This window comes from Pygocentrus nattereri, chromosome 29 (assembly GCF_015220715.1).
Source record: "Pygocentrus nattereri isolate fPygNat1 chromosome 29, fPygNat1.pri, whole genome shotgun sequence".
NCBI classification, from domain to species: domain Eukaryota; kingdom Metazoa; phylum Chordata; class Actinopteri; order Characiformes; family Serrasalmidae; genus Pygocentrus; species Pygocentrus nattereri.
This window is the reverse complement of record NC_051239.1, coordinates 6932964-6959320: the sequence shown is the minus strand read 5'-3', so window position 1 is coordinate 6959320 and position 26357 is coordinate 6932964. Positions and strand designations below refer to the sequence as shown.

Below are 26357 nucleotides of genomic sequence, written 5' to 3'. Positions count from 1 at the left end.
GCCCCTTCAATGTGATCTCACCCTTTTGCTCTTTCCCTACACCTACACGTGCCACCTACACCAGCCCATTTATATTCTGTCTTGGTCTGTCGTCCTTTTGCATGTTTGCTCTTCCTTTTCTTCCTCTCAGCCCATCCATTCATGAGTTGATGCTTGTGTCCTTATGGGTCCCACAGTCATTTGGAACTCCCCAAACTATCTATCCTATGAAAGAAGATGTAGTTGTGGAGTGAATCAGTCTTTGTGCCCACACGGAGATGAGTTAGAAGGTGGAAAACAACTTTGCTATTCACCATTATATGGTCATACTGGTTCATCGCCCAGTTAATATTTTGCATTTCTCATTTCTTTACTTCAGATTAGTGTTTAAATCTTCACATCTGTTTTCACAGTATAACATTCTAAGAACATAAGCTATTATTTACTAAATATAATATTTGTCTTACCCCAAAAGTAGCCAGCTGTGTTTCATGTGTGGTGCTTTGCACAGGAGCTACAAGGCTATTGCAGCTAAAAGCTAAAAGCACACTGACCCAACATTCCCCAACAAACACCAACATTCTAATATATGCTGTTCTAAAATAAGAGTTGACAAAGCAGTTGAGCAAATGTGAATGAGGGAGAACATTCTAGAACAGTGTAAATGGGGGAGAACACTCTACTACAGTGTGAAGAGAGAACACTCTACTACAGTGTGAAGAGAGAAGAACACTCTACTACAGTGAGAAGAGAGGAGAACACTCTACTACAGTGAGAAGAGAGGAGAACACTCTACTACAGTGAGAAGAGAGGAGAATACTCTACTACAGGGTGAAGAGAGAACACTCTACTACAGTGAGAAGAGAGGAGAATACTCTACTACAGTGTGAAGAGAGAACACTCTACTACAGTGTGAAGAGAGGAGAACACTACTACAGTGTGAAGAGAGGAGAATACTCTACTACAGTGTGAAGAGAGGAGAATACTCTACTACAGTGTGAAGAGAGGAGAATACTCTACTACAGTGTGAATAGGGAGAACACTCTACTACAGTGTGAAGAGAGGAGAACACTCTACTACAGTGTGAAGAGAGGAGAACACTCTACTACAGTGTGAAGAGAGGAGAACACTCTACTACAGTGTGAAGAGAGAACACTCTACTACAGTGTGAAGAGAGGAGAACACTCTACTACAGTGTGAAGAGAGGAGAACACTCTACTACAGTGTGAATAGGGAGAACACTCTACTACAGTGTGAAGAGAGGAGAACACTCTACTACAGTGTGAAGAGAGGAGAACACTCTACTACAGTGTGAAGAGAGGAGAACACTCTACTACAGTGTGAAGAGAGGAGAACACTCTACTACAGTGTGAAGAGAGGAGAACACTCTACTACAGTGTGAAGAGAGGAGAACACTCTACTACAGTGTGAAGAGAGGAGAATACTCTACTACAGTGTGAAGAGAGGAGAACACTCTACTACAGTGTGAAGAGAGGAGAACACTCTACTACAGTGTGAAGAGAGGAGAACACTCTACTACAGTGTGAAGAGAGGAGAACACTCTACTACAGTGTGAGGGGGGAGAACACTCTACTACAGTGTGAAGAGATGAGAACACTCTACTACAGTGTGAAGAGAGGAGAATACTCTACTACAGTGTGAAGAGAGGAGAACACTCTACTACAGTGTGAAGAGAGGAGAACACTCTACTACAGTGTGAAGAGAGGAGAACACTCTACTACAGTGTGAAGAGAGGAGAACACTCTACTACAGTGTGAAGAGAGAACACTCTACTACAGTGTGAAGAGAGGAGAACACTCTACTACAGTGTGAAGAGAGGAGAACACTCTACTACAGTGTGAAGAGAGGAGAACACTCTACTACAGTGTGAAGAGAGGAGAACACTCTACTACAGTGTGAAGAGAGAACACTCTACTACAGTGTGAAGAGAGGAGAACACTCTACTACAGTGTGAAGAGAGGAGAACACTCTACTACAGTGTGAAGAGAGGAGAACACTCTACTACAGTGTGAAGAGAGGAGAATACTCTACTACAGTGTGAAGAGAGGAGAATACTCTACTACAGTGTGAATAGGGAGAACACTCTACTACAGTGTGAAGAGAGGAGAACACTCTACTACAGTGTGAAGAGAGGAGAACACTCTACTACAGTGTGAAGAGAGGAGAACACTCTACTACAGTGTGAAGAGAGAACACTCTACTACAGTGTGAAGAGAGGAGAACACTCTACTACAGTGTGAAGAGAGGAGAACACTACTACAGTGTGAAGAGAGGAGAATACTCTACTACAGTGTGAAGAGAGGAGAATACTCTACTACAGTGTGAAGAGAGGAGAACACTCTACTACAGTGTGAAGAGAGGAGAACACTCTACTACAGTGTGAAGAGAGGAGAATACTCTACTACAGTGTGAAGAGAGAACACTCTACTACAGTGTGAAGAGAGGAGAACACTCTACTACAGTGTGAAGAGAGGAGAACACTCTACTACAGTGTGAAGAGAGGAGAACACTACTACAGTGTGAAGAGAGGAGAATACTCTACTACAGTGTGAAGAGAGGAGAATACTCTACTACAGTGTGAAGAGAGGAGAATACTCTACTACAGTGTGAATAGGGAGAACACTCTACTACAGTGTGAAGAGAGGAGAACACTCTACTACAGTGTGAAGAGAGGAGAACACTCTACTACAGTGTGAAGAGAGGAGAACACTCTACTACAGTGTGAAGAGAGGAGAACACTCTACTACAGTGTGAAGAGAGAACACTCTACTACAGTGTGAAGAGAGGAGAACACTCTACTACAGTGTGAAGAGAGGAGAACACTCTACTACAGTGTGAAGAGAGGAGAACACTCTACTACAGTGTGAAGAGAGGAGAACACTCTACTACAGTGTGAAGAGAGGAGAACACTCTACTACAGTGTGAAGAGAGGAGAACACTCTACTACAGTGTGAATAGGGAGAACACTCTACTACAGTGTGAAGAGAGGAGAACACTCTACTACAGTGTGAAGAGAGGAGAACACTCTACTACAGTGTGAAGAGAGGAGAACACTCTACTACAGTGTGAAGAGAGGAGAACACTCTACTACAGTGTGAAGAGAGGAGAACACTCTACTACAGTGTGAAGAGAGGAGAACACTCTACTACAGTGTGAAGAGAGGAGAACACTCTACTACAGTGTGAAGAGAGGAGAACACTCTACTACAGTGTGAAGAGAGGAGAACACTCTACTACAGTGTGAGGGGGGAGAACACTCTACTACAGTGTGAAGAGATGAGAACACTCTACTACAGTGTGAAGAGAGGAGAACACTCTACTACAGTGTGAAGAGATGAGAACACTCTACTACAGTGTGAAGAGAGGAGAACACTCTACTACAGTGTGAAGAGAGGAGAACACTCTACTACAGTGTGAAGAGAGGAGAACACTCTACTACAGTGTGAAGAGATGAGAACACTCTACTACAGTGTGAAGAGAGGAGAACACTCTACTACAGTGTGAAGAGAGGAGAACACTCTACTACAGTGTGAAGAGAGGAGAACACTCTACTACAGTGTGAAGAGAGGAGAACACTCTACTACAGTGTGAAGAGAGGAGAACACTCTACTACAGTGTGAAGAGAGGAGAACACTCTACTACAGTGTGAGGGGGGAGAACACTCTACTACAGTGTGAAGAGAGAAGAACACTACTAGAATGCAGATGAGGAGAACACTACTGTAGTGTGCATGTGGAGAAAACATCTACAGTGTGAAATGGGGAGAATACTCTTCTACAGTGTGAATAGGGAGAACACTCTTCTACAGTCTGAAGTGGGGAGAACACTCTGCTACAGTATGGGGAGAACTGTACTTCAGTGTGAATTGGGAGAACACTTCCACAGTGTGAAATGGAGAGAATAGTAGTACAGTGTGAATAGGGAGAACACTTCCACAGTGAAATGGAGAGAACACTCGACTACAGTGTGAGTGGAGTAGAACACTCTTCTACTGTGTGAATGGGGAGAACAGTACTACAGTGTGAATATGGAGAACACTACCATAGCGTGAAATGGGGTGAACACTCTTCTACAGTGTGAAATGGGGAGAACACCACTGCAGTGTGAGTGGAGGAGAACACTCTGCTACAGTATGAAATGGAGAGAAGAGTACTTCAGTGTGAATAGGGAGAACACTACCACAGTGTGGAATGGGGTGAACGCTCTTCTACAGTGTGAAATGGGGAGAACACCACTGCAGTGTGAGTGGAGGAGAACACTCTGCTACAGTATGAAATGGAGAGAAGAGTACTTCAGTGTGAATAGGGAGAACACTACCACAGTGTGGAATGGGGTGAACGCTCTTCTACAGTGTGAAATGGGGAGAACACCACTGCAGTGTGAGTGGAGGAGAACACTCTGCTACAGTATGAAATGGAGAGAAGAGTACTTCAGTGTGAATAGGGAGAACACTACCACAATGTGGAATGGGGTGAACGCTCTTCTACAGTGTGAAATGGGGAGAACAGTACTACAGTGTGAATATGGAGAACACTACCACAGCGTGAAATGGGGTGAACGCTGTTCTACAGTGTGAAATGGGGAGAACACCACTGCAGTGTGAGTGGAGGAGAACACTGCTACAGTATGAAATGGAGAGAACAGTTGAGGAGCATTGGGTCATTGTGCTCTGGTCTCAACAAGTCATGGAATCTCATGTTCCACCAATTAGCATTGTGGAAACTGTAAGTCTGTATCATCTCACCCCCGCCTCAAACTGTGTCAGGTTAAGTAATCTCAGATTGACCTGCTTATGTGGCTACTGACAGTACAGACAAAATTCAGACTTCAATAGGGCTACTACTATTTCTTTGTGCATTTTATTAGAGAACTTTTGTGGGTCTTGGCTGATCCACAGCATTTAGAGTAAGAGAAAAATTGTGAGAATGTTTCTAAAACATCGGTGGCAACACATTTAGTTACTTCTGATTAGCTATGAAGTCTGGGTTGCACTGGTTTTAAGTTTGTACTAAAAGTCCTTACTTAGCTCTCAAATTCAAGCTATAGTTTTATTAAATCTAATAAAAATATTAAAATAAATAAATATTAAATTTATTAAATTCAATTTATTAAATATATTTGGTAACTGCTAAGCTCAGTGTGGTACTAACCATGTTGGTTTAGTAATGTGTAAACACTTAATATAAGTAGCTTGTTATAGGTAGCATATGTTTGAACTTACAGCTGGTGCAGCCATCCCTTTGTCAGTCATATGACAAGCAGAGAGCCAGCAAACTGTGACTGAAACAGAAACCTGGTTTATTGCTTCGGTCCATTTAAAGGAAATCTAGATGCTGCACCTCAGCCAGATTCATTTGTGCTGGTGCCATGCATTCGTTGGTGTGAAGTGAATCGCCCAAAATACTCTGAACTGGGTGATGTCATGTTGGCCGTGTTTTGGTGAAGGCAAACAGAGCGGGCCTATTTATTAATTTCATAATCTCATAAAGTTCGAGCTGGACTCATAAATCCAGAACTGGACCAGCCTAGGTGCCAAACTGCACTCTTTCAGCCCAGCTAGAGCTGATTAACTCCAACCCCCCCCCCCCCCCCCCCCCAAAAAAAAAACGAAATGTTTAATGAGAACGATCTCAGAAATTGCCACAATGAGTGTAAGGGGTCCTGGGGTCATTTCCAAGAACACAGAAACACTGGATATTTACTGTGCAGCAGATTGCTGAGCTTATCTGCTTTAATGTTAAAGTGGCTGCTGGTGTTTTGAGTGTTTTCAGGTGTTATAATGTGGTGGATGTTTGTTCTTGTAGATATCGTAGAGGGAGTGGTGAATAAAGGCATTTATCTCAGCGGAGACAGAGGAGCCACTTTTCTCCATTTCGGCAACTACAGAAACTCCTGCATTAGTGACCCCACGCTGTGTGGACCACAGGGTGAGTACAAAACACACACTCTGCCTCTCACTTCCGTTCCTTTTTTCTCTCTATCTGTGTTCTGCTTGTTTTCCTGCTGCCTCTTTTCCTCTGCCTCAACCTATGTTCACATTATCAGGCGACAGAGCGACAAGTGACCATTCAGTCCTAATATCAGTGCTCGATTTGTAGTTGAATTTAGCAAAAAAAGCAATAAACAGATATTACAGGGCGACAAACAACAACTCTTTTAAGCAAATGAAGTATCACGCAGTGAAGCAACTAAAGGTTTAGTTGAGGTTTGAGTTCCACAACCTTTATTTTCTCAACTTATTGTTTCTACCAGCGTTAACTGTCATTTATATTTGAGCAAAACAGCAATGCAAAGATTTTTTTTAATTTGTATGCACAGTCTCTCTTTTTCTCTCTCTTTCTCTCTGTTTCTCTGTGCTCTTTTTCTACCTCTCTGTCTCCCTCACTCTTTCTACCTCTGTCTCACTTTCACTCAGTCATTACCTCTCTTTTTTCCTCTCTACATTTTATCTCTTCTCTTTTTCTGTCTTTTTTCTCTATATCTCTTCTATTACTCTCCACCTCCATCTCCTCTCTTCTCTTCCCTTTTTTGTGCTTCTCTCTCTTTCCCCTCTCTCTTTCTATCTCTCCCTATTTCTTGTTGTATCTCTAGCGCTTATTGTCTCGCTCACTCCCCGCATCTTTCATTAACCTTCTTTTTCTTTCTTCTCTCTCACTCAACCCTTTTCTGTCTTTGCCTTTCTTTGTCAATTTCTCTCTCAATTTTTCTCTCACTCTGTACTTTGTCTCACTTTCACTCTTTACCCCTTTCTCCCTCTCTCTAAGTCTTATCTACCTCTTTTTTCCCTCGTTCTTCCCTCTTTCTACCTCTCTCCCTATTTTTCTCAAATTTTCTCACACACTCTGTACTTTTGTCTCACTTTCACTCACTCTTTACCTCTTTCTCTCTCTGTCTATCTAGCTCTTTTTTCCCTTTCTTCCCTCTTTCTACCTCTCTCCTTACTTTTCTCAATTTTTCTCTCACTCTCTTTATACTTTTGTCTCACTTTCCCTCACTCTTTACTTCTTTCTCCCTCTCTCTGTCTCTTTATCTACTTCTTTTTTTTCCTTTCTTCCCTCTTTCTACCTCTCTATCTACTTTTCTTTTTCTCTCTATTTCTTTCACTCTACCGCTTATTCTCTCTGTATTTCTCTTCTCTTTCTCTAATCCTGTTTCTGTCTTTACATCTCTCTTTCTCTCTCTCTACCTTTTATTTTGAATTCTCTATCTCTACCTGTCTCACTTCCACTCACTCTTTACCTCTCTTTCTCCCTCTCTGTCTCTCTACCTTTCTTCCTCAGTCTCTTTTTCACTCTCTTTCTCTCTCTCTCTGCCTTTCTCACGCTCTACCTCTATTTTTTCTCTACATCTGTGTCTCATGCACATACTTTCTCTGCCTTGCTCTCTCTCTCTCTCTCTCTCTCTCTCTCTCTCTCTCTCTCTCTCTCTCTCTCTCTCGTACACACATACATTTTTGCCTCTCTCCTTTTGATCTCCAGCTTTTATTGTTCTCTTTTATTCTGTGCCTTAATGACAGATTTCTTGTTTACCCCCATCTCTGCAGGACATTATCTATAAAAGATCTGATGTAGAAGTGCATGACCTTCTTTGGGCTTCAGCAACACAGTTATGGGGCTTGAGTGATTTGAATGATGGGGTCATGAATCATTTTCATCTCCATCAAGCCAAAATGGCACAACATGGTCTAATGATACGAGGGCTAGATTTATGACAAATGGAGATTTTTAGCTGTAGAAAGCAGTTGAATTATATCAGATTGCATCAGGAAAAAGGAGAATATTCCTGTGAAGGCTGATGTCATCTGGCATCTATCTCACATTATATTAGCATGAATTTCACTGTGCAGAAAAAATTGAGAATGGCGTATTCATTTCCATACAACAGTTTTGCTTGTGCTGTTTGTGTTGAGAGGTCCTGGGTGTAATAAGCAATGACTTTGTTCAGCGTCAGACATGCGTTTGCTCTGTAAAGGGTGCTTGACAGTAGCTTTTGGATTATGAAAACCAGACACGACTACTTATATGTCATAAACATTGTTGCACGTATATTGTCCATGGCTATACCGACGTTCATTCAGTCCAACATTTTTATTTTTTATTGATAGCCTCAGGGTTAAAGGCCTGTGAACAGCACCATTTCTCTTGGGCACTGACAGGCCCAAGAGTGTTCAGTTATCCTTTCCAGACTTTGGTATTTTTACTCAGTCTTCATAACTCAACTTAATTACACTGTAGCTCGAGAATTGCTCATTAATCATCCATTATTTGGCTGTTGTTACTTGCTGCTGTTTGTCATTGCAGTCCACTGTATGACTGAATTTGTTTAGAATGGATTACTGTCTTGTGTAATTGCAGTTTAATAGCTAATCAGTTTCAGTTGCTATGAAATGCATCATGGGAAGCTAAAGAAAGCAACATTTTAAATCAGATCTACAGAAATTGCCCTTACATCAAATGTACTGTAGTCATGTATGTTTGATGTCTGAAATTTGCTCTTTAGCTTTGCACTGCAGTTATGAGACCAATGTAGCTAGCAAGAGATAAATGCTCCACTAATTAATGAACATGTATGTCGCACAGCAAAAAATAGAAGAAACTTCTATCTTGTCAGTACTATTGTCCATTTCTATAGATAACAGTACGTCATACAGTGTCAGAAACCACATAAGTGGTTGGAGTTTACAAGATTACTTAACAGCTCTGTGTCTGCAGTTTGCATCATGCTAATTGATGGTTATAAGATTCCATTACTTGTTAGCTATAAGTCTTGTAGCTCCAGTGCCACACTAAAGAAGCAAGACTTCAGATACCAAACGTGCCTGCTGTTTGTAAAGGCGACACAAGAGTTTCACAGATGGGGCCTGCTAAAGTGAGCTGAGCTGAAGATTTCTGAAAGCCTGATGAAACAGTGTGTTTCTCAGAGCAGCACTGAAAAAGTGTATTTCTGTGTGGCAGGTGTGACATTCTCTTTCTTCTGGAAGAATCAGGAGGTAGAGTCACGCTTTGCCGTCTTGTCTGGAGGGAAGATCATTTCCAATGGCTTCTCGGTCTACGCAAACCCGGTGGGGGGATACGTGGAGTTCTACACCAGAGGAAATTCCAGACGCTGGAAAGTTCACATTACACCACCAGGTACACACTCACTGAGAGAGAGTGGCTAAGTAAGTGAGTGTGTGAAAGAGAGCAAAAGAAGAGATGGCTGGCCATGGGTGAGAGAGTGCCTGAATGAGTGAGACTGAGTGAGAGACTGAGTGAGTGAATGAGTGAGTGGTAGGGTGAGTTATTGAGTGAGTGAGAGAGTCAGTGGGGGTAAGTGAGTAAGTCAGATGAGTGATATTGAATGCGTAAGACACTGAGTGAGTGAGAATGAGTGAGTCGCTGAATGAGAGAGTCACTGGATGAGTGAGTGAGTGAATGAGTTACTGAGTGAGTGAGTTACTGAATGAGTGATTGGGAGAGTGTGTGAGTGAGTCAGTGAGTGAGAGTAAGTGAGTGAGTGAGGATGCCACTGAGTGGAAGAGTCAATTAGTGAATCACTGAGTGAGTGAGTAAGTGAGTGAGTGAGTGAGTGAATGAGAATGAGTGAGAGTTAGTCACTTAGTGAATGAGTGTGAGAGTGAGTGAGAGTGAGTGAGTCACTTAGACTATGTTTACACAGCAGGTTAAAGTGGCCCAAATCCGATTTCCTCCCCAAATCCGATTTTTTTGTTTGGCTGTTCACACCATCTTTTAAATGTGATCTGTATGTGACATCAGTCTGAACAGATCACGCTCCCAAACCGACCCGCTTGCGCAAAAGAATGCTTCGTGTGTCGTGCTCGTCCACAGTCATGACGGCCAGAGAACGCCTGTCACTCCCGGAGCTTCAGTTTCATCTTCGTCAGCGTCACGGCCGCACTCTGCCGTTTCTTTCAAAACCTTTTTAAACTCGGAGCGGCTGCAATGAGTCTCTTCTATTTTTTTGGTACAGAAACATCATAACAGCGTAAATGTTTCTGAGTCTCAGCAGCACAAGATTATGACGAATGTCGAGTTGGACTGACGTAAAAGTCGCATGAATTCCGATCTGGCTGTTCAGACAGAGTCGCATTGCCGCAGATCAGATACGGATCGGATTTCAGTATCACATATGAAAGCGTCTCAAATCGGAATTGAAAATGTCAGATTGAGTGCGGTTTCTGCTGTTCACACACACATCTGTGTCACATATGAGGAAAAAGATCAGATTTGGGCCACTTTTACCTGCTGTGTAAATGTAGCCTTAGTGATTGAATGTGAGAGTGAGAAACAGTAAGAGTGAATTAGGGAGTCACTCAGTGCAAGTGACTGAGTGAGTGAGAGTGGTTGAGTGATTGAGAGAGTGAATAAGGGAGGGTAGTTTCATATTGTTGCTGTTGGAACAATTTTTTCACATGGCTGTAAATCTGCACTTGGCCTTTACATTGATTCAACATTTCAAGACGAATGAATCGATAGAAATGATAGAATAAAATCTTGTTCCATTAACTTCTTCAGAGTTAATGATGTTTTTCCTTTTTCAGTAAACTTGCTATTTTGGAGTGATGAGGTTTAGTCCTGACACTGAGAGTGTGGTACCTTTGTCTGACCCCAAATCCTGACAACCCTGTGTTTGTGTGTGATTATGAGTTAATTAGGAAGAAACCTTATGTATGTGTGAACTGTGGTTATGTGGGTTATATGGTTGAGTTTGTGACCCTTATTGGCTCTTTGCTCTCTCAGCCTCTGGTTTGGAGCAAATTTGACATTTGTCCATAAATGTTTTCAGTGTAATTGTGTACACAATGAGATAAATGAAAACCAGATTGCCTATGTATGCGCTTGGATTACTTGGATTGAAAGTATGGTTTAAATTATAATTATGTGAGAAAGTAGGCGTTTGATTTAATTATGAAACCATTTTGCACTATAATTGTGTTCAATTTCTGAAATCTAATTGGTTTTTAAATTCCCTGTCCTGTAGGCTTTAGTGAGTGTGTCCAGGGCTCAGTGTTGATTTTGTGATAAAAGCTGGGTAAATGTTGTGTTTTCTCATTTTAAAGCATTGCTGCTCTAATGAACCAGGAATGCTAGCAAGACACAGTGCCCAACACTGGAATTACAGCCTGGATAAATAAAGCCATTAAACCACCAGAATGAAAAAAACTTACTTTAAATATTTAAATAGTTTGGATGTATTTTTGCATTGGTTTAACTTTCATGTTTTTTTTTTTCCATTAACCTTCATTGTACACTGGTTTGCGCCAAATGATATTTAGCCCAAGTAACTGGATGTAAGTAACTTTAATAATGTGAGATTTGAGGTGAAATTTGAGACAGTGTGAGATTTTTGACATGCTCCCTTAAAAAAATGAAAGCAGAAATTGAATTCCTTAAATACACTGATATTCTAAATATATCTTAATATTGTAATATGTTGGTCTTTAAATTTAATTGACAGTTGGTTAGTTGTTTTAGTTTTTTATTTTCTTGAACATAGTTACACTTTTTACAGTATACATTCTCACAGGTCTTTAGCAATTTGCTTAATGAAAGCTGGTTCTAAAGACTTTTTTAGTGTTTTTCTTTGAGCATTTGACAAGAGCAAAATCAAGAATGAGGCTTGTTTGTCTCGATGTCACATAAAGGTGAAGCTGTGCAGTGCTGTGTAAAGGCTTATAGAGTGGAAACATTTGGTGTTGAAGATTCAGCATCCCAGACTTCATTGGCTGTGTTTAAAGTCTGACTTAGAAGCACTTTTTTTTGAGTCTTCAGCACGCTGTTTGGTTGACTTGAACACATATGGTGTAAAGACTAGTCCAATCTGGGACTAATATCACTGGTATCCCCATTTCAAAACAGAGAAATCTTTGCTAATGCTTTCCTAATACTCCCTATTTTCTCCGTTTCCAGGACCTTTCTGGACACACATTCTCTTCACATGGACTCTGAAAGATGGCTTGAAGGTCTACATAAACGGCACCTTCAACATCAGCGATGAGGTTGGCGGTGTGTCACAGGTCTACGGCGACACCTACACTGACCTGGTGATCGGAACAGGAAACAGAGAGTCCTATGAGCACTATGTGACTGGGGCCTTCGATGAGTTTGTCATTTGGGAGAGAGCTCTTTCGCCCAAGGAGATCTGGCTGTACTACAAAGCAGCAATAGGTAGTTTTATTTATTATGTCTGCATTTTCATTTATCCAGCATTTCCATGTGAACAAATGAAAAGCATAATTTTGTCTTTGGGTTGACTCACTTTTGTCCATAATTCTGTGTATGTATTACATTTTATTCCTATGGAAGTGAAGCACACATTGAAGTATCGAGTGTCAAGTATTTTCAATGCAGCACTTTATTTTAATGTATTATTTTTCTGTCTGATTTGCATTCTGCTCCCCTTTTTTTATTTTAATAACTTCAACTAGGGATGCATCAATACCGATGCTGCTATCAAGAATCAGGCTGATACCATGCTTATTAACTTGTACGCATACTCATTAAAATGCACTGATACCAACATTCCGATTTCACGGGTGTACACTGTCACACTAATGAACAAACTCAGTGAAAGAAGTGTTACTGACTCTCTCACAGTCGGGGTCACCGCCATCAGTCACTTTAAACATTCCGCTTTAGCAGATTCCCTCCAGAGGAGACACACAGACCAGCGAAAAGATGGAAAAACATGTAATTTGCTACCAAAGTACATCTGTGCCAACTTTATTTTTTGACTGAATAGAATTACAAAGTATAAATGCTAATGCAGTGATTTTTTTGTAAAACAGGCTGTACAGACTGTACTGTTCTACTGTGTACATCACCACCAGGTTTAGTTTCAGTGCTCAGGTTGGCAGCGCTGTTTGTGCGTGTTTGCTCAGTACTCGTTGCGCAGCGTGTTATTTTGAGTAAAACAACTGGAAATGGCTCATGAACCGAACTGTCTCTAGACGCTGTGTTTGTGTACCATGGATTGAGCGTTTTCGTACAGTGTGAGTGTAAAAATCGTTGTCTTTGTCCGTACACGATGGTCTGTGCAAACGTACAGATTTTCTAAAACTGCACAGTGTTTGTCTGGCTTTAGAGGACATTCAGATACAGCTCAACCAGCCAAGTCCCCAAGAAAACATAAAACTACACGTGAGCTCCTCTGATGCAGTAGCCTCAGATGTTATTCCTGCTGTCACTGTGCTACAGAGTCATTGAAAGACACAGATGAGGAGCAAAACTACAGCTGTACAGAAATACTTTTCTAATCTGGTGCAAAACCCACTCTTCTCCACTGCAGCAATGCTCAATCCCAAATTATGATTTAACTGGTAAGGTGGAACACATTTACACTAACAACTTAATTCTAAGTAGATTATGGTATGGTATGGTATGGTATGGTATGGTATCAGACTAAGTATCAGCGAGTACTTGATGAGTACTCGGCACTGATGCATCGTCAGCTTCAACTGTAAGAATGTAAAATAATGTATGAGTCCGCACTCCTTCCTCTCTCTCATAACTACATAACTTTCGTGTTATTTTAGTTTGAGTTCCACAAATTTATAATAGTTACAATATAATAAGCTTCAAAGGTGCACTTAAATAATGATTTGGAGACCTCATTTGTGAGTGCCCTCAAAGAGTTCACCATATTTTGCCAATTTTTTTTTTCTCCTGAATGCTACTTCTTTCAATTTAAACAAATAATCTTGTATTGTGTAGCTTTAACAAGCATGAAATTAAGTGAAAAATAAGCCTAGGCTTCAAGGGGTTATTTTCTTATTAACTTCTCTTAGCTGCTCTTCTGGCTATTCCTGCCCTTTTGCCCAGCTGTCTATAGCTCTTTGGCTTTAGTGCCAGTTGTCCTGTGGTATCTCAGGCTGGTCACAGATGCCAACCAGTGGCACCTGTTCAGATTAGAATGTTCTCTACACCGTTTATAAGAGTTATATGTTGTGCCTTCAGGGTTGTGTGTTGTCTCTTATTTATTCTTATACACAAGAACACACGCTCAGTCTTGCTTTACTACTTTTATTACTAATCACTTGAACCCTTGAAGTCTACAAGTGTTGCTCTTGTTTATACTACATGATTATTAAAATGTAATGCATATAATTATATAACTACACACATAGAAATTAAAAAAACAACTAGATTTAGTTCAAGTCTGCACTGCCGAAAATGTACAATTTTATTTGTTGCTAAAAAGCAAAACTGAACACAACTTTTACAATCACAAGCATGATGTGGATTGAAAGTTTAGAATCTGCAGAATTGACTAGAATCAACAGAATTTCTCCATTTGTTTCATTGAGCTACAAGTGAGAATTATTTCAGTTACACCCTAATTTTATCTCCAGCTATAACCACCACTTTTAAAGATCACTATACAAGCTGTTTACAGGCGAATGTTTGTTGTGTTTGTTGTGTTGTCAGTTGTCATATCGTGAAATACCATTGGCCAAGTTTTCAGCTCTTTCTTTACATGTCACATGTTTTTATTCTAGTCTCATACAAATAATGATATAAAACATCTGCTGCGACAATCATTTCCTTTTCTGTCGTTATCGGTTATGAGCGGGCCGAAGAGGAAAGAGGTTTTAGGAGGCAATTTCCACATTCTCTACATTCCCCCATCCCTCCCCACATTCAACAGCCACACACCAAAGAACACATAAATAACTGCATCTGTAAATCAGAATCAAGCTCCACATTGGAACAGCACGTATCATCGCCTTATATGTATGTGATGCAGGACTGAGTCTTCTTTCCCTTTGTCTCATACTGAAAGTGTTTGGAGCACTGCTAGAGGGGGTTGGGGTGGTTCTGTATTAATGCACAGTGTTTTTTGAAATGTCATAAAGGTCATTCAAAACAATTGCGGCTGGCAAACTTGTGCCTGAAGCGGAACCATTTCTGAGCATTTTAAACGTCTTTTGTACAAGGTCCTCAATCACTTTCATACATATTCTATTAGGACCATAGAATGCTTTAGCATCATGTTTTAAAGACTATATATTTTACACTTTCAGAAAAAAAAGTAGTAAACTGTCACTGAAGCAGGACCCCACTTCTCACTGGGGTGGTACCCTCAAGGGTGCATCTCAGTGCCTTTAGTCAGGAAACATAATTGTACCATAATTGATTGAAAACATATTTTCTAAGCTGTACTGACTCCACACACCCTGTCTCCTCTCCAGGCTTTTTATTTTACTGTTCTATTTTAAGACATTAGGTTATGAAAAGGGAGAAATACATACTTTTCACCTGGAAAAACTTACTTAAAGTTTACAGTTGGACAACCACTGTTGTACCTTAGAGAGAACATGTACATTGTTTGTACCTTGATGAACAAAAATGAACCTGCACAGAACCTTTATTTCTGACCGTGTATCAAATATGCCGTTAATTGCACCAACCAGTGCAAAGTCCAGGAAAGCCGTTGATGTTTGGGCCTACACTTGAAATAAATGATGAGGCACCTTGTGAGATTTAAACCAGTAGCCTTCTGCTTACAGATATGAGGTGCTAGGCCACTGTTCCAGATTCACTACTAATTTTTGGTATTGAAATTATTGCAGTATGGTGCATTGGAAAAAAAACATTCTGTGGCATCATCAGGCTGGAATAATGGAAATATGGAATTAATCATTCTATCAACTTTTAAGATAAGGGCGTTTTAGACCCTGCCCTTCAGAAGTCTGAAGATTCCTTGCCTTTGTCTTGCTGAGTTTTCTTGCTTGTTATTATTCAATTAAGTAAGCTACTTTAACCGCAAAATGGATAGTGTTTACACAAAACTTTGAATCATCTGGCCTGTGTAGCCAGCAGCACTGGATAGAGTGAAGTGGACACGGCCCATGTGTCTGCCACGTTTCTCCCCATCACAGCAGAGTACATCTTCATCAAAACCATCAGACCCCACCAAAGAGCCAGCAGGCACTAATTACAGCCAGGTTACGAAACACCCTGTCCTTCTTTTCCAAAACGAATACAATGAAATACTGTAAAACAAAATGCTGACATAGTAATCCTCTGCTAGAAATGCCTGCCAGTCGTGATCCTAGATTCATATTAGACAAAGCTTTAGAGAATCTGTCGGCACTGCTTTAGGCCACAGTGCTCACATTTGTGGTGGATAATTGTGTTAGATGGCGGTTGTGTTTATCTCACTATTTGAGACAGCTCTGGCTGTGGACTTGGCCAGCACTGTTTACCCACAGCATAACTGAGGCTGTGGTTTCAAATGGAGCTTGCTCAATTAAGTCCTTACTCGCTGTAAAATGCCATGGGCAGGGAGTACAACTTTTGACAGATATTTCTAAAAGGTCTTTATCTACAGTTTTGGAGTTTGGAAAAGATACCTGGATTTTTATGTAGTTTTATGAAGGGCTACTTTAATTTATTCCTTAATTTCATTAAAATAGTTCCAATTATCATTGTACTACACCAAAAAGATGGAGATCTTTGGAGCAGTGCTGTAGAAGAACCACCTTTGCTTCCTTGAAGAACCATTCTTTGGATAGTTCACTGGAATGCTCCAGTGTTTTTCAACTTAATCTTTGTCTGGCACGTCCCTAGCACCCTAGTCTTTTCTATTAACAGGAAAGTACAGAGAGTTTGTCAGTGGGAATCATTCAAACACTACAGATGCTGCAGATGGAAGTGGAGAAAATACTGGAGTAATTTTCTAAAGAACCATCCATTAAAAGTTTCTTTAGGCTTCATCTGTGCCATCACTCCAAATGACCTTTTTGGCACCCAGTTTTTAAAAAGAGTATTTTGTTTTTTTTTGGGTCAGTTTTGGCCCTGATTGCTTTATGTAACCATACTCCCTTGCAGTAGTATCTGCTGGCCATATTCATCAATGATAAAAACCTACTGCTCTCCACAGAGAGAAACAAATATCCAACATTTTTCCTCTACCTTCAGCAGCACTGGACTGTAATGAGGCCCCTAGCATGGAGGAGTATTTAGAGAGCTGGTCTGCCAGGGGGGCTATAAACTGCCTGCCTGTAATTGACCATCTGGGTTCTTGTATGGAAATGCTCCTTGCATGGGCCAAGACAGGAAGAGCTATCAGTGGTATTTACCTCTGACAGGTGTGGAGGATTTTCTTTCAATCTGGGGCTTGTCTCCAGCAGTTAACTTTCTTCTGAATTTATGAATGGTTACACCCTTGAAAGTTGGTGCCAAAAAGGGGTGTTTGAAGCAGTGCTATAGAAGAACCTCCTTAAGTTACTTAAAAGAACAGTTTTTGTAAAAGAGATAAGTGTAAGTGTGAGGAACCATACTAATGTGTAAAGAATCTGTGCTATACTATCTGTACTGTACTTACTATACAAAGTTAGTTATTTTCTATAACCACACATCTAAGCAATGAACAGTGTAGGTGCATTTATTTTTAGGGGTGCACATATGTGCAAGTGCAGTAATCTGGTTTTAGTGTTTTTCACGTCTAGTCAAGGGTAAATCGCATCAGTTTATGTTGGATGTGTTTCTGCAGAGTTTTTTCTGCTTATTTAACTTACATTTTTGGGCACTTCAAATAACTTTTAATACTGTTTTTTTATGTTGACTTTTATATTTATATGCACTTTTTTGTGTGTATGTTCCTTGACCACAGGTGAAAAGGTGAATTTTTCTCCGACAACTGAATCTCCAACCTACATCCAGACTACAACGAGTACTGATAGTGTGCAGGTAAATACTTATATTGTAAAGTCATTATTTCTGCCTCCACTCACTGCCAGATATGCTCCATAGTTCATTCCATAGTCTCTACAAGTGACTGACAGTGGAAAATATGCTGAAAATAGCTGGAGAATACATTACTTACAGTTTCCCTTATTATCTAGGAGGTTGTATAAAGCACACATATTTAGCAGGAAACCATGTGCCCAAAAAAGTAAACAGAGAGACTGGACATTGTTGGTTAAGAGGCAGCCATTGTCTCAGTAGTAAATACTTATGCAGATAACTGCAACACCAACCTAGATGGGCTCATTGTGACCCACCAGATCTAGTACAGTCATTCAGATTGTGATAAATTGATCAAAGTGGATTCATGGAAAACCTTCATTAAGGGTTGTTTTGTAACTCACAAGCAAGCATTCTTTTGGAGTAGACGTTAAGAATCTTCTGCCTTTGCTACTAAAAGTTCATATAAATTATTAGGTTAAATAACAGATTCTTTTGAATGTTTAAACCTCCTTGTGATCTGAAATGCATAGGCATTAATTGCAAGACTGTAGTGAAGTTTGTGCTGCATGTTAATCGTGCATTTTGAGCACTAATGTCAAGCAATGCACATCAGTAAGGTTAAAGTTGTGAGTTAGCTGTTGTGTTGAGTCTGGTGACTTCATTTGGCTGACAGTAAATTTGTCTGGGCATTCAGGCACTGACAGATCCACCATGGCCTCCCACCACGCAGAGGAGAGGGAGTTTTATAGCCCCCATTTTACAGACTCTCAAACTGTCCTCTGTGACTTTTCCCCTCATCAGCCATTGAATAAGTAAAGGGAGTGAAAATACACACATACACACAAACACACACATTTGGTTTTATACAGTGTCAGGCCACAGTACATGTCCCATATGTATTATGAGAGAGACTGTCATCAAACCTGTTATTTTGAGTAATATTACAGCTCTAATTTGGTTGCACAGTTATTTACAGTAGCACATGAGTTTAAGTATATTTTGCTTTTATACAACAGCTGTGAAAAATAAAGGAAAAAGTAGAAGTCTTTTGTTTACAGAGCCATAAAACTGCTTCAATATCAGGTTCAGCTCACCTTTTTCAATATTTGGCAGTTGTTTTAGTCAGTCTGTAAAGCATTTCACACCCACATCTTGTTTGCTGAAATGTATTCTGATTGTTTCTGGCCTATTCCAGCTTGTTTTATTCTACAGGTAGGATGCTTGTCAACCAATCATAATGCATTGTCAAAACTAACTGCCGTATTATGTCGATGCTATAAAAAACATGTATCTCCATTTTTGTCTATTTTTATTTTTCTACATCATTTCAACACGGTGGCTGTCCTTCACATTGTGTGACAATTTCATAGTGAATGGAGCAATTGAAATGCTCCAAACCCGCTTAAGATAAAACATCTTTTCATAAACTTTTAGCAAAAATTCAGAACATACTTATGTATGTAAACACTTACACTGTACACAGGTCGTACATTCTCAAACGATCAGGGGATTAAAAGCTCAGGAGCTAAAAACTCAGACATATGACAGCCTCCGAGGGGTCATAAACACATGCACACACCCTCAACAGACCCATGTACATGATCCCAGCAGGAAATGAGGTGGAGAGCAGGGCCATAAACACAAACAAATCCATCTCTTGTAGTGCTATTGTTTCCCCCCAGACTCTGAGGAAATGGAAAGAAATTGGATATTGAGCGCTCACGCAAGAGGTATTGCGGCCGATTATTAAGCCGGGCGGTCAGAAAAAAGAGGGGTGGAATGGGTGGAGGGGGTTGCACAGGCAGCTGAAGTGTTTCCAGATTTAACACAGCTTCCTTTAGAGTATGGATAAAACAATAAGGCAGTCAGAAGATAGCCTGCAACTTATTTCAGACTCGTTTGATTTATTTTTTTCTTCAAATCGGTGCATATGATTCTTCAACACTCGTAATCTCATCCCAGAAGTGGGCATCTGTGTGTGTGTGTGTGTGTGTGTGTGTGTGTGTGTGTGTGTGTGTGTGTGTGTGTGTGTGTGTGTGTGTGTGTTGGACACTAACACTGTTCCAGATAGATGTAATGAAGGCTGTACTGAATGTAACCTTAATTTGAGAGATGAACGTAGCTTTAATGAAATTACTCCACACTAGGTCATTTTCAAAAATGAATTCTCTAAACTAAAACATATGGGGTCTGAAAGTGATGTCAGACCCAAGCTGCTGTTGACCACCTATCTCTTTGTTTTCCGTATGTGTGTGTTTGTCTGTGTTCTACAGGCAGTAACAGCGTCCTCTCTCCCCGTTAACCTGAGTGAGGATGTAGGCGGTGCTGAGGCTGGGACTTCCATACCCATGATAGCATTTCTTCACTCTCTGCCCCTTAGCCTGCTCAACAAGACCATTTCACAGGACACAGCTCACAACCTCACACAGGTAGCAAAAGATATGCATAACACTATAAAACACAAACAAACCCATTATGCGCTGTCAAATTGAAAACATTTTGGAGGGAACTGTGTAAGTTTGAAATCAGATGTGGCTGCAACAGTTTACAAGACTTTACAAGACAGTTTGAATCTAAAATGAAATTTGGCTGAAAAACAATGCAGCCATTGCAAATCAGTATACAGTCGCCATAACCCTCTCAGATGTGAGATGCCACTTGCTGGTCAAAAGCAGTAACCAAAGCAGTCAGTTTGTCTATTTGCTAGGACATTTTCCCACATAGTCATACCAGATCAGTAGTTAAAGTATCGAATAGTTGCCTGTAAACTAACAAAAAAACTATCATTATTGTTAATGTGATGTATCCTTTAAAAGAGAGAGAATCACACCCCTAATATCAGCAGTGTTGCATGTTCCATTATGAAGTCCTTCTCCAAGAATAACAGAATTATTGAAATGCCTTCTGTATCTTTGCCCCTGAATGTGTTTCAGTGACAAACACAGTACACAGATGATCTTTAATACTGCACCCATCGTACAGTACCAGACATAACCATTATCTACCTTACCTACTACACATAAATGGAAAAACGTGGTTGGTTAGTGTAGTGGTTAACACCTTTGCCTTAGACTGGGGTTCAATCCCCCACCAGGGCAAGCACCCTACACTATACCAATAAGGGTCCTTGGGCAAGACTCCTAACACCACCTTGGCCTACCTGTGTTAAAATGATCAAATTGTAAGTCGCTCTGGATAAGAGCATCAGCCAAATGCCGTAAAAAAAACGTAGCCTACATGAAAATTATACGCGTATGAAAAAAAACAGTTAATTAAGATTGAAATCAAGAAATTGTCTTTGTGTTTGAAGCTAATGTCTATACATTTTGTTTGACGTGTGTTTCAGTCATTTTTGAGGAGCGTTAATGAGGTGATGTCTTCCAGTAACTGGAGAGAGGGTGAGGAGGTATGCAAAAATGTGTAATGGGTGAAAGGATGGATGAGTGAGTTGATAGATTAATATAATCTGCTGACACTGATTAGCAAGTGCATGGCTTTTCTATGCCTTGGTGATTCTTTTATGAGAAGCAACACAATGCTCTTCTCTCTGACCATACATGTGTCTGTGTGAGCAGTGGACTCCTGTGGTCAGTGGACTCATAGACACAGTAGACAAAGTTATGGTGCACATGGTGTCCAGCCTTCAGTCTAACCCGAGCACTCCCATCACGATTGGTGGAAAGAGTTATGTTGCAGGTCAGTACAAACACAGACACATACACACACACACACACACACACACACACACTTGACCAGCATGTAAATCTGAGGTATGAACAGGTCTGCTATTACTTTAGTAAAGTCTCCTTTTTTCTTCTGACATGGTTGACTGTTAAGTCATACTGGGGCTGGAATCTTTATACTGTACATGTAGAGGTTTTGTAATTGAAGTAATTTCTAAAATCCCAGATTTTAATCAAATCTGCAGTGTATGTAGATTTTAATGTCTGACGGGAATAATTGTGGAGTGATTTTAATCCAGTATGAATCTGCAGTGTGTGTAGTTTTACAGTCTGACGGTAATAATTGTGGAGTGATTTTAATCCAGTATGAATCTGCAGTGTGTGTGTAGTTTTACAGTCTGACTGTAATAATTGTGGAGTGATTTTAATCCAGTATGAATCTGCAGTGTGTGTAGTTTTACAGTCTGATGGTAATAATTGTGGAGTGATTTTAATCCAGTATGAATCTGCAGTGTGTAGTTTTACAGTCTGACAGTAATAATTGTGGAGTGATTTTAATCCAGTATGAATCTGCAGTGTGTGTAGTTTTTACAGTCTGACGGTAATAATTGTGGAGTGATTTTAATCCAGTATGAATCTGAAATGCGTGTAGTTTTTACAGTCTGATGGTAATAATTGTGGAGTGATTTTAATCCAGTATGAATCTGCAGTGTGTAGTTTTACAGTCTGACGGTAATAATTGTGGAGTGATTTTAATCCAGTATGAATCTGCAGTGCGTGTAGTTTTACAGTCTAATGGTAATAATTGTGGAGTGATTTTAATCCAGTATGAATCTGCAGTGTGTGTAGTTTTACAGTCTGACTGTAATAATTGTGGAGCGATTTTAATCCAGTATGAATCTGCAGTGTGTGTAGTTTTACAGTCTGACGGTAATAATTGTGGAGTGATTTTAATCCAGTATGAATCTGCAGTGTGTAGTTTTACAGTCTGATGGTAATAATTGTGGAGAGATTTTAATCCAGTATGAATCTGCAGTGTGTAGTTTTACAGTCTGACGGTAATAATTGTGGAGCGATTTTAATCCAGTATGAATCTGCAGTGTGTGTAGTTTTACAGTCTGATGGTAATAATTGTGGAGCGATTTTAATCCAGTATGAATCTGCAGTGTGTGTAGTTTTACGGTCTGACGGTAATAATTGTGGAGCGATTTTAATCCAGTATGAATCTGCAGTGTGTAGTTTTACAGTCTGACAGTAATAATTGTGGAGTGATTTTAATCCAGTATGAATCTGCAGTGTGTGTAGTTTTTACAGTCTGACGGTAATAATTGTGGAGTGATTTTAATCCAGTATGAATCTGAAATGCGTGTAGTTTTTACAGTCTGATGGTAATAATTGTGGAGTGATTTTAATCCAGTATGAATCTGCAGTGTGTGTAGTTTTTACAGTCTGACGGTAATAATTGTGGAGTGATTTTAATCCAGTATGAATCTGCAGTGTGTGTGTAGTTTTACAGTCTGACTGTAATAATTGTGGAGTGATTTTAATCCAGTATGAATCTGCAGTGTGTGTAGTTTTACAGTCTGATGGTAATAATTGTGGAGTGATTTTAATCCAGTATGAATCTGCAGTGTGTGTAGTTTTACAGTCTGACTGTAATAATTGTGGAGTGATTTTAATCCAGTATGAATCTGCAGTGTGTAGTTTTACAGTCTGACAGTAATAATTGTGGAGTGATTTTAATCCAGTATGAATCTGCAGTGTGTGTAGTTTTTACAGTCTGACGGTAATAATTGTGGAGCGATTTTAATCCAGTATGAATCTGAAATGCGTGTAGTTTTTACAGTCTGATGGTAATAATTGTGGAGTGATTTTAATCCAGTATGAATCTGCAGTGTGTAGTTTTACAGTCTGACGGTAATAATTGTGGAGTGATTTTAATCCAGTATGAATCTGCAGTGCGTGTAGTTTTACAGTCTAATGGTAATAATTGTGGAGTGATTTTAATCCAGTATGAATCTGCAGTGTGTGTAGTTTTACAGTCTGACTGTAATAATTGTGGAGCGATTTTAATCCAGTATGAATCTGCAGTGTGTGTAGTTTTACAGTCTGACGGTAATAATTGTGGAGTGATTTTAATCCAGTATGAATCTGCAGTGTGTAGTTTTACAGTCTGATGGTAATAATTGTGGAGAGATTTTAATCCAGTATGAATCTGCAGTGTGTAGTTTTACAGTCTGACGGTAATAATTGTGGAGCGATTTTAATCCAGTATGAATCTGCAGTGTGTGTAGTTTTACAGTCTGATGGTAATAATTGTGGAGCGATTTTAATCCAGTATGAATCTGCAGTGTGTGTAGTTTTACAGTCTGACGGTAATAATTGTGGAGCGATTTTAATCCAGTATGAATCTGCAGTGTGTGTAGTTTTACAGTCTGATGGTAATAATTGTGGAGCGATTTTAATCCAGTATGAATCTGCAGTGTGTGTAGTTTTACAGTCTGATGGTAATAATTGTGGAGCGATTTTAATCCAGTATGAATCTGCCGTTTGTCCTGTAGCGTAAAACTGATGTGAATGTCCAGGCTATGATATTTTATTCCTGATTATCTGTGAGAATTTGGGGAAATTACACTGATACTTTAACATGTGCCGCTTGGCCAGTTAAATCTCACAAATTACATTTTGTAATACTAATCATACTTCTTAATCACAATACTTCTTAATAATCATACTTCTTGTAAAACTAATCCAGCTGCAGAAATGCTTGGACAGTAGGTGTCAAGCAGCTGGACAACTTCTGTACATTTTTACCATGTTTTGTTTGCTAACAATAAAGCAAAAAAAAAAAAAGAAGAAAAGATATTTCTCAAGCCTATCTATGCAAAATGTAATTCATGACTTGGCCATGTAATTATGTATATTTAAATAAAGCAGACTGACAGTAATAATTCTAGATTTCTGTGGGTAAAGTTTATAGATAAATACTTTCTAACAGATATGTTCAATCTCTGGAGTGGTATTGTGAAAGTTACCAGCCCTTTCTGTGAGTCAGCAAGTTCCACATACCGTGGACTGCAGTTTAGCAAATAGATAAAAGGAAATGTGTCATCACTATACAATTGCCTCTGATGGGCAAGGACTTCAATGAGTAAGAGAAGAAATTGGTGTAGGTGGGTGGGGCAGGGTTGTGTGTGAGTAACTGGAGAGATAGGCTAGAATTTCCCAGACGGAGACAAAATGATGCCAGTACAGAGGCTTACGACTGTCATGCAACCTGTAACAAGGCACCTTGATTTTTGGAAGTGGCAGTTTTCACTGGCAAAGGCAAATTCATGATTTTATTTTACATTACGTTTTTTTCCCATTCCTAGCTTATTGAAATAAACAAAGAAATGATATTGAAAGCACTAAACTTTGAAGTGATACTACATTTGTCTTTGTAGAAGAGGAGATATTATATGGTTAAAAACAATCTACATACAATGTGATTTTTCAGGACTCAAAGTGCTTAGATGCTTGGCCACTTGGGTATTTTCTTTTTAATAGTGTAGCAAATAAAAAACAATACCTGTAAACTTCTAAGGATTATGCATGAAGAGCTCAGAAAGAACATGAGCAAAGCTGAAATGATAACTACGCTGTCGTTTTTACTGCATTCCATCTTACTTTCTCTCGCTCTGTCTCTCTCTCCCTGTTGATTATGATAAGAGTCAGACCCTCAGGGCTAGAGGTCACCAGAGACTTCTTTTTTTGGTCTGGACTCTCGTCAGTAAGTAAGTGGTTATATGAATAACCCCTGGAGAGGAGAAGAGATGAGCTGACTAAAATGGAGAGAAAATCTTTGCCCATCACCACATGAGAATTTGCCTTGTGAGCATGCTACACATCCGCACATCTGTACATCTGTTGTACATCATGTGTATCATCTGCACTGCACTTCATTACTGCTCATTCTGCGCTGGCCATGGTCTTTTGCACAGTGCTGTTTGTTACGGCAGTTCTGCATCACATAGTTTATTTATGATTGTGCATCAGTGTTGAACTGTAAGCTTCCTCATCTGTGGATTACTATTATAACAGTGCAGCAGTAACTGTGACTGTGACTTTAACAGTAACAGTAATCGTAACTTCAGTTCTTTTGCAATTGAAAATCTTTGTAGTTTGTATATCCAAACCATTCAGGCATAACATTATGACCTTGTTTCGACGCTCATTGTCCATTTTATCAGCTCCACTTACTGTATAGCTGTACTTTGTAGTTCTACAATTTCAGACTGTAGTCCATCTGTTTCTCTGATACTTTGTTAGCCCCCTTTTACCCTGTTCTTCAGTGGTCAGGACCCCAAGGAGGTGGTCATAATGCTATGCCTGATCAGTGATATATATTGTTTAGTAATAGTTATATTGTGCAGTATAGTATAGTATTGCAAGCTATACAGTTCCTCGTTATATTCTCCTAGTTTTTCCTTATGTATGTTCTATGTTGGTCTTCTGTGTATGCTGCAGGAGCATTTTAATTTCCCTTTGGGGTTAATAAAGTGTTATCCTTTGTTCTGAAAGTGGTAGTTTGGCACAACAAAACAAATGTACAATAGCTGGAGTTTGAATGCTTTTTTTCTCAATGCTCTGTTTGTAGATTACTCTCTAATGAAGATTCCTCAGAACCACAACCTGCCCAGCTACAGGTTCCCCACTCAGGGCAAAAACTACATCTCAGTACCAGGAGAGGCCTTCACTATGCAGAGTGAGTGCACACAGTCATGCACAGACAAACAAACAAAATTATCCACTCTCTTTCACTCACTTTGCCACTCTGTCTCACTTAAACACAGATGCACACACTCACATGCACAATTATGTTTCTCTCTCATCTTGTCACTTATTCAAGCTTACAGACACACAAAATAGTGAGTGTCTCACTTTATCACTCTCACACAGACACACACAGGCATGAGGGATATTTTCATAAGAGCACTAAG

The 26357-nt window shown here is 39.8% G+C and overlaps 1 protein-coding gene across 2 annotated transcripts in view; it reads left to right on the top strand.

Annotated features, from left to right (window-relative positions):
• The window catches only part of adgrd1 (adhesion G protein-coupled receptor D1), a 98078-nt gene that overhangs the window by 8620 nt on the left and 63101 nt on the right, over positions 1–26357 (top strand). For both annotated transcript variants that reach the window (XM_037536083.1, XM_037536082.1), the window contains exons 4-11: positions 5804–5926; positions 8954–9130; positions 11909–12166; positions 17616–17692; positions 19966–20121; positions 21039–21098; positions 21268–21388; positions 26015–26122. In XM_037536083.1, coding sequence (XP_037391980.1) covers positions 5804–5926; positions 8954–9130; positions 11909–12166; positions 17616–17692; positions 19966–20121; positions 21039–21098; positions 21268–21388; positions 26015–26122 — 1080 coding nt within the window. The remainder of the gene's footprint in view (positions 1–5803; positions 5927–8953; positions 9131–11908; positions 12167–17615; positions 17693–19965; positions 20122–21038; positions 21099–21267; positions 21389–26014; positions 26123–26357) is intronic.